The following is an 8,383-nucleotide window of genomic DNA, read 5'->3' as shown; positions in this document are numbered from 1 at the left end:
CTGGATCACGAGGCACTTCACCTGTCTGAACTTTGGTTTCCCTCTTTTAAAAAAATTTTTAGGTGAGGTGCGGTGGCTCACACCTGTAATCCCAGCACTTTGGGAAGCTGAGGCGGGTGGATCACCTGAGGTCAGGAGTTCAAAACCAGCCTGACCAACATGGCGAAACCATCTCCACTAAAAAATACAAAAATTAACTGGGTGTTGTGGCAGGTGCCTGTAATCCCAGCTACTCGGGAGGCTGAGGCAGGGAGAATTGCTTGAACCCGGGAGGTGGAGGTTGCAGTGAGCCGAGATCATGCCTGTGCACTCCAGCTTGGGCAAAAGAGTGAGACTCCATCTCAAAAAAAAAAAATTTAATTTTTGAGCCAGGCGGGGTGGCTCATGCCTATAATCCCAGCACTTTGGGAGGCTGAGGTGGGCGGATCACGTGAGGTCAGGAGTTTGAGATCAGCCTGGCTAACATGGAGAAATCCCGTCTCTACTAAAAATACAATTAGCCAGGCATGGTGGCACGCACCTGTAATCCCAGCTACTCGGGAGGCTGAGACAGTGAGGCAGGAGAATCGCTTCAACCTGGGAGGCAGAGGTTGCAGTGAGCTGAGATCATGCCATTGCACTCCAGCCTAGGTGACTCCATCTCAAAAAAAAAAAAAAAATTAATTTTAATGTTTATTTATTTTTTGAGATGGAGTCTCGCTGTGTCTCTCAGGGTGGAGTGCAATGACCCGATCTCAGCTCACTGAAACCTCCACCTCCCAGGTTCAAGTGATTCTCCTACCTCAGCCTCCTGAGTAGCTGGGATTACAGGCGCAAACCACCATGCCCAACTTTTTGTATTTTTAGTATAGACAGGGTTTCGCCATGTTGGCAAGGCTGGTCTTGAACTCCTGACCTTAAATGATCCACCTGCCTTGGCCTCCCAAAGTGCTAAGACTACAGGTGTGAGCTACCGCACATGGCTAATTTTTATTTTTTTGAGGCGGGGTCTGGCTCTGTTGTTCAGACTGGAGTACAGTGGTGCCAGTCTCGGCTCACTGCAACCTCTGCCTCCCAGGCTTAAGCCATCCTCCCACCTCAACTTCCCAAGTAGCTGGGACCACAGGCGTATGCCATCACGCCCGGCTAATTTTTCTTATGTTCTTGGTAGAAATGGTGTTTCACCATGTTGCCCAGGCTGGTCTCAAATTCCTGGGCTCGAGCAATCCGCCCACCGTGGCATTCCAAACTGCTGGGATTATAGGTGTGAGCCACTGTGTGTGGCCGTTTCCCTCTTAATAACGTATCAGAGCTGGGGAAGTTCCTTTGGCTGGAGGCCTAGCAAGGTCAAGTGACTTGCTGAAGGCCATGCAGTTGGTAAGTGGCTGGGATTTGACCTGGGCCTGAGCTCTCCGATCCATGCTGGCCTGTCTCTCCAGCTGCACCCTTTGGAGTGCAGGAGTGGGCTCCTTGCTGCTCAGGCCCTCTGGTTCTCTTCTTGGTTCACTAGCAGGCACCCCACCTTCCTGGTCAGGCGACCCTAAGATGACTCATGGGTGGATGGGGCCTGGGCTGAGTTGGCCCTTTACTTCTGCTATTTCCTCATTAGAAAGACCCATAGAGATAAACGACCAGACCAACCCTGTTATTGGGGAGACAGGCCAAGAGTGGGAGGGCAATGCTGAGGCTGCATAGCATGTCTTAGCATGTTGGCTGTCTTGGTGAAAGGCCCTAGTACCCAGAGAGGCTGAGAGCATCACACAAGGTCACACAGCATGTCCAACAGTCTCAACCGGGCTTCTGGGCTAGGAAGCAGCTGCTGGCCAGGAATGTACCAGGTAGGGAGGAAGCCCTGCCCTCACCTGCACCTTGTGTGTCCAGAAGTACAGGTGACCAAGAACCCCAGCCCCACCACCTGGCCTCTGAGCCGCCAGTACATGATCAACACCTGAACACCTAGACGGTCCTGTTCGCCTCCAGCAGCTGCTGGGGTTCTCGTCCTGGGATACAGAGGAGAGAGGCACAGCGGTGTGGGAGACCCATTTAATGTGGACACTCAAGGCCTGGGCAGAGTGGGGAGTGCCCAGGAGTTGGGTGGGCAGGCAAGTGGGTGGGTTGCAGGCCCACTCTTGGCCCCAGGAGGGCATGCCAGGCGGTGGGGGCTGGCCCAGGTAGGCCAAGGGGAGGCCCAGGCAGGAAGGGTGGCCCAGGCAGGCAGACCCACCAGGGGTCCCTGAAGGCCAGCCCTTGAGAAGGTGTCTTAGCCAGGGGGTGAGTGCCCAGGCCAGAGCCTAGCCCAGGGAGGCAGGGTTGGGTCCCGGTTGGGGGCTCTTGGAGCCTAGGGGCTGGCATCACTGGGGGCCTCCCCGAGCTGCTGCTGGAACTCCAGGCGTGTCTGCCGGTTGGACTCCAGCAGCTCCTGGAGGCGGGCGTGGAGGTGGTCATTCTTCTCCTCCAGGTGGTCCAGACAGGAGTTGATCTGGTCCAGCATGGAGTTGATGGCAGCGTATTCTGGGAGGAAGGCGAAAGACAGAGCCCAGATCCTGTGTCTCCTTGGGGCTAATGGACACCCTCCCTCTACTGTTTCCCAGCCTGCTTCCCAAAGGGCTTTGTGCGAGTCCCTACTGCTTCCTGAGCCTCAGTGTCACCGTCTGGAAAATGGGTGGATACCAAAAGAGGAATGGCTTTGAATGAATGACACCTTAGTACTGCATCCTTTTTTCTAGGCTTAGGGTGGTCACAGGGTGGCGAGCCAGTGTCCTACATGGGAAGTCCTGCCAGGTGCCGAGTCTCTGCACTTCCTGCAGCAGCTGCTTAGTGGCCAGAGCCCACATTCCTGAGTTGGGCATTCAAGGCCTCTGTCCCCAGATGGGCCCTGTTCGCCAGCCCTTCTGTGGCTCCCTCAGGATAAAACACCCAGCGGAGTCTCCAGCCCCTGCCTCCTAGCTAGCCCTGCCTCCCTGCCTCTTCCTTTCCTCTCTCACACCTGCCTTTACCTACCTCAGGCCCTTTGAACATGCTGCTGTCTCTGCCTGGAATGTGCTGGGTCCTCCCATCTTCCTTCCCTTCTCTCCTCCTGGATGAGTCCCACTCATCCTTCAAGTCTCAGTATGGATGTCACCACCGGGAGCCCACCCAATGCCCCAGACTGGATCAGGCCTCTGTGCTGAGCCCCTAGCCCTCCTCAGCCCTCCACGACCCTCTCTCCAGGATTGACTGCTGTGCTTATCTGAGTGCTGTTCTGTTTCCCCATGAAAGGTGAACGGTCCTGTGTTCGCTGCTGGCTCCCTGGTGCCCTCACAGTTTTGCGATAAGCATTTGTTGAATGACTGAGTGAGTGAATGAATGAAGCCTCTGACTTTCCAGCCTTTCTGCCATTGCTCAACTATCCCTGCAACCTAGAATGCCTCAACCACAACAGCCCTTCAAGGACCAGCTCAAAATGCCTCCTCCAAGAAGTCTTCCCTGGTCTCCAGTAGAAACCATCACTCCCTCCCCTCCACGGCCACTCCAGAGCTGCCTTGCTCAGCAACACAGTGTCCCTGAGGACTCAAGGTCTGGGCCTGTGCCCACTGCGGGACCCAGTTCTGAGCCAGCCCATGACTCAGATACACTCGGCTGCCAGCTTGAGACCAAGGGAGAAGCAGCCGGTGGAGGAGCTGGAGGAGCGTATCTGGGTTATGGGTGCACATGTGCCTGTGTTCTGGGAAAGGGCACCCGTTGCCTAGAGCCAGCCACCCTCACAGATGACAGAGTCCTGGGAAATCAGCTGCATCTTAAAGTCCAACCCCCTCATGGTATATAGCTAGGGAAACCGAGGCCTCAGAAGGAAGGAACCTGCCCAGGGTCCTCCAGGTTGGTAACAGCCGAAACTCAGAATTGGACTCGGGGGTCGGGGCCCTTGGGTTTGAATTCCAGCTCTGCTTTACCCCAGCAAGTTGTATCTTTCTGGAAAAAAGGGAAAATAACTGGGTGGTTGTGAGGATTCAAACATACCAAGAGTTCAGACAGTGGCCGGCGTGGTGGCTCATGCCTGTAATCCCAGTACTTTGGGAAGCCAAGGCGGGTGGATCACCTGAGGTCAGGAGTTCGAGACCAGCCTGGCCAACATAGTGAAACACTGTCTCTACTAAAAATGTATAAAAATTAGCCAGGCGTGGTGGCAGGCACCTGTAGTCCCAGCTACTTGGGAGGCTGAGGCATGAGAATCGCTTGAACTCGGAAGGCGGAGGTTGCAGTGAGCCAAGATCACGCCTCTGTACTCCAGCCTGGGCAACAGAGCAAGACTCCGACTCAAAAAAAAAAAAAAACAGTTCATACAGGATCTGGGTACAGCAAGTACTTAGTGGATGGTCATTATTACCAATATTTCGAATTCTGTGTCCTGGGATACAGGCTGGGAGGAGGAATTGGGGAGGCAGGTGCCCCACACCCCTCCAGGCCAGGCTTTATCTGTGTCAAGGGTACTTCCCAGTTCCAAGCCTTTGCTTCTGCCTGGGACACCACCCTCCTCCCCACTGTTCTAAGTCCTGTCTGCCAACATCCACTTAATGTGACCTCCTGGGAAGCTCTTCCTGATGCTGCCAACAGCATTGCCCAATGCAGAGCTACCCAAAACTATTGTGGTGATGGATGTACAACCCTGGGAATACACACAAGCCCACTGAACTGTACAGTTTAAATGGGTAAGTTGTATAGCTCAATAAAGCTGTTACCCCAAACAAAACAAAGAGCATGCGCCATACTTACACCACATTTACTAAATCCTCAGTGTATGTTAACATGCCAATCTTTACTATACCAAAGAGAATAATGACAATAACCATTTACTGAACTCTTGCATGCTAGAACCTGCTAAGGATTTTCCTTTTTTTTTTGCATTTAATTCTGACACATTCCAGTGCAGGAGACGCTAATCGTTATTCCTATTTTATAGAGGGGGAAACTGAGGCTGAAGAAGGCGAGAAGGGAGCTGATGGTTCTCTCTCCACACCCCAGCCCTGCACTCGTAAGCACGCAAAACGCTGCTCTGTAAGCTGCTGACATTTGGCAAGGCTGCGAGGCTACACCAGCAAAGCCAGGTGGCTGGGGATGCTGAATCCGCAGAGCGACGCCCCCGCGCCCCCGACTCCACGGCCCGGCCCGGCCCCTCCGCTAAGCTCAACCCTGCCTCCCTCAGGTGCCTCGGTCTCCCCCAGGACTGAAGGAAGTGGTGGAGCAAGGCCCACAAGGGCGAGTGTCCCCGAAGCTGCCTTAGTTTCCCCATCTGTAAAACGGGACTGGTGACCTGCAGCTCTCATGGGGCTGGCGACCGGCTCGCGGGTGCTCGCCCTGCATCCGAGACAGCACCTACAACTCTGGACCCACTCGGGGCGGAATGGGGTGGGCTCTTTGTTCCCTTCCGAGACCCCATCCCGATTCCCCTTCCCGGGAGGGCAGCCCTGAAAATGCAAGGTTGCTCCAGCAGCCCCCTCGGGTCACCTGCTTCCCCGAAGCCGTCCTCCTCGCCTTCCGCTCCCGCCTCCACCGGCATCCCCAGGTCTCCGTTGGGGCCCGACATTGCGGGCTCGGGTGCCCGAAGGGCCGCGCGACGATGGAACGCGGCGACCGTCGCGCCGAAAGCCGGCGCCGGATGGAAGGTGGAGGCGGCGGATAGAACACCGGGCCGGAAGGGTAGAACGCGGCTGCAGATCTCCGCCCAGAGGCCGGTGCCCCGCCCCTGAAGCCGGAATCCCGCAGCTCCCGCTCCGCCCCGCCCCGCCCCCAGCCGGAACTCCGCCCCCGCCCCGTTCTGGCCCCGCCCCACCTCCAGACTCCGCCCCCACCGCCGGAGTCCCGCCTCCACCTGCCTCACAGTGGAACTCCGCCCATTCCGGCGCCGGCCTCGTCCCGCTCCCGGGCGCTGGGCGGGCCACCACGGGGCTGCCCCTGGAAAAGCCCAGGAGTAGGGAGGTCCAGGAGGAGGGGCGGGAGACTGTCCAAGCCCATCTGCTGCTTCGGCCCCTCCGCGTGGGCGAAATCGAAAACGGGGTTTCCTTGTTATTTTTTGAGATAGGGTCTGGCCCTGTCTTCCAGGCTGGAATGCAGTGGGGTGATCTCGACCCACTGCAACCTCTGCCTCCCAGCTTGAAGCGATCCTCCCACCTCAGCCTCCAGAGTAGCTGGGACTACAGGCGGGGGCACCACGCTGGCTATTGTATTTTTTGGAGACGGGGGGTTTCGCCATGTTGCCCAGGCTGCTCTCGAACTCCTGAGCTCGAGCCATCCACCCGCCTCAGCCTCCCAAAATGCTGGGATTACAGGCACGAGCTACTGGACCCAGCCTTGGAAACGGAGTTTCCACACCTCTTGTGGCTCCCGGATATACCTCTTGTGGCTTCCGAATATTCCTCTTCACAGCCTCGCTGAGAGTCACGAAGGGTCTCCTTCCTCCTCGCCTCTCTGCCTGCACCCCAATGGAGAGGACCCAACACCCCTACCCCTGGATCTGGGCCTTCCTGGTCTTCAGCGCTTCTCTTAGGGCTCATTGGTTACAACCTGTGGGTGGGAATCAGGCTGGACTCCAGCTCTGGACAAGAGAAACAGGAACATTAGCTAGGTGGGGTGGCTCCCACCTGTAATCCCAGCGCTACGGGAGGCCGAGGTGGGAGGATTGCTTGAGCCTAAAAGTTGGAGACCAGCCTGGGAAACATAGTGAGACACCCCACTCCCACCCCCGCCCACTCAGCCCCCCCACCCCTGTCTCTATAGAAAGTACAAAAAAAATTAGCCAGACCTGGTGGCATGCACCTTAGTCTCAGCTGCTTGGGAGGCTAAGGCAGGAGGATCACTTGGGCCCAGGAGTTCGAGGCTGTAGTGAGCTATGACTGCACTACTGCACTACAGCCTGGGCGACAGAGTGAGACCCTGTCTTTAAAAATTATAATAATAAATTAATTAATTAAAAATAAAATGTTTAATTAGCCAGGTGTGGTGGTGCACGCCTGTAGTCTCAGCTACTGGGGAGGCTGAGGCAGGAGAATCACTTGAACTGGGAGGCAGAAGTTGCAGTGAGCAGAGATTGTGCCCTTGCACTCCAGCCTGGGTGACAGAGTGAGACTTCATCTCAAAAAATAAAAATTAAAAAAATTAAATGTGAGGCCGGGCATGGTGGCTCATGCCTATAATCTCAGCACTTTGGGAGGCTGAGGCGGGTGGATCACGAGGTCAGGAGTTTGAGACCAGCCTGACCAACATGGTGAAACCCCATCTCTACTAAAAATACAAAAATAAGCCGGGCATGGTGGCATGCGCCTGTAATCCCAGCTACTCAGGAGGCTGAGGCGGAAGAATCACTTGATCCTGGGAGGCAGAGATTGCAGTAAGGTGAGATTGCACCACTGCACTCCAGCCTGGACAACAGAGCAAAACTCCGTCTCAAAAAATAAATAAATAAAAAGTTTGGCCTGGAGCAGACCTACCTTTGTTTGTTTGTTTGTTTTGAGACAGAGTCTCGCTCTGTTGCCCAGGCTGGAGTGCAGTGGCATGATCTCAGCTCACTGCAACCTCTCCTTCCTGGGTTCAAGCAATTCTTGTGCCTCGGCCTCCTGAGTAGCTGGGATTACAGGTGCATGCCACCACACTCGGATAATTTTTTTTTTTTTTTTTTTAGTAGAGATGGGGTTTCACCATGTTGCCCCAGCTGGTCTCAAACTCCTGACTTCAGGTGATCCACCTGCCTTGGCTTCCCAAAATGCTGGGATTACAGGTGTGAGCCACCATGCCCGGCCTGGACCTACCTCTTTTTTTTTTTTTTTTTTTTTGAGATGGAGGCTCACTGCAACCTCCACCTCCTGGGTTCAAGCGATTCTCCTGCCTCAGCCTCCCAAGTAGCTGGGACTACAGGCACGTGCCACCACGCCCAGCTAATTTTTGTATTTTTAGTAGAGACGGGGTTTCACAATGTTTGTCAGAATGGTCTCGATCTCTTGACCTCGTGATCTGCCCACCTCAGCCTCCCAAAGTGCTGGGATTATAGGCATGAGCCACCGCACCTGGCCCCTGGAGCTACCTTTTTAAGTTGAACTTTGAGAAGCCAAAAAGAAAAAAAAATTAAATAAAAATTTAATTTTTTTTTTTTTGAGACAGAGTCTCACTCTGTCACCCAGGCTCGAGTGCAGTGGTGCAGTTGTCTCACTGCAACCTCTGCCTCCTGGGTTCAAGCAATTCTCCTGCCTCAGCCTCCCAAGTAGCTGGGATTACAGGTGTATGCCACCATGCCCGGCTAATTTTTGTATTTTTAGTTTCACCATATTGGCCAGGCTGGTCTCAAACTCCTGACCTCAGGTGATCCACTCGCCTCGGCCCCCCAGAGTGCTGGGGTTACAGGTGTAAAGCACCATTACTGGCTAGATTTAATTTTTTT

General features: G+C 54.8%; 1 protein-coding gene across 1 annotated transcript; it reads right to left on the bottom strand.

Annotated features, from left to right (window-relative positions):
* Positions 1–2,008: 2,008 nt before the first annotated feature.
* BBLN (bublin coiled coil protein) lies at positions 2,009–5,750 on the bottom strand. The gene is made up of 2 exons (XM_054501007.2): positions 5,461–5,750; positions 2,009–2,490 (listed from the first exon to the last, which is right to left on the bottom strand). Exons 1-2 carry the CDS (start codon positions 5,537–5,539, stop codon positions 2,318–2,320), a joined length of 252 nt encoding a protein of 83 aa, XP_054356982.1. The 5' UTR covers positions 5,540–5,750; the 3' UTR covers positions 2,009–2,317.
* Between the last annotated feature and the right edge of the window lie 2,633 nt (positions 5,751–8,383).

This window comes from Pongo pygmaeus, chromosome 13 (assembly GCF_028885625.2).
Source record: "Pongo pygmaeus isolate AG05252 chromosome 13, NHGRI_mPonPyg2-v2.0_pri, whole genome shotgun sequence".
Taxonomy (NCBI): domain Eukaryota; kingdom Metazoa; phylum Chordata; class Mammalia; order Primates; family Hominidae; genus Pongo; species Pongo pygmaeus.
This window is presented reverse-complemented; position numbering and strand designations above follow the sequence as displayed.

Bases quoted from the DNA above. Each gene is read 5' to 3' on its own strand.
- BBLN (XM_054501007.2), bottom strand. From the start codon at position 5,539: ATGTCGGGCCCCAACGGAGACCTGGGGATGCCGGTGGAGGCGGGAGCG. The intron at 2,491-5,460 runs GTGACCCGAGGG...CCTTCCTCCCAG, and splicing joins GGACGGCTTCGGGGAAGCAG to AATACGCTGCCATCAACTCC.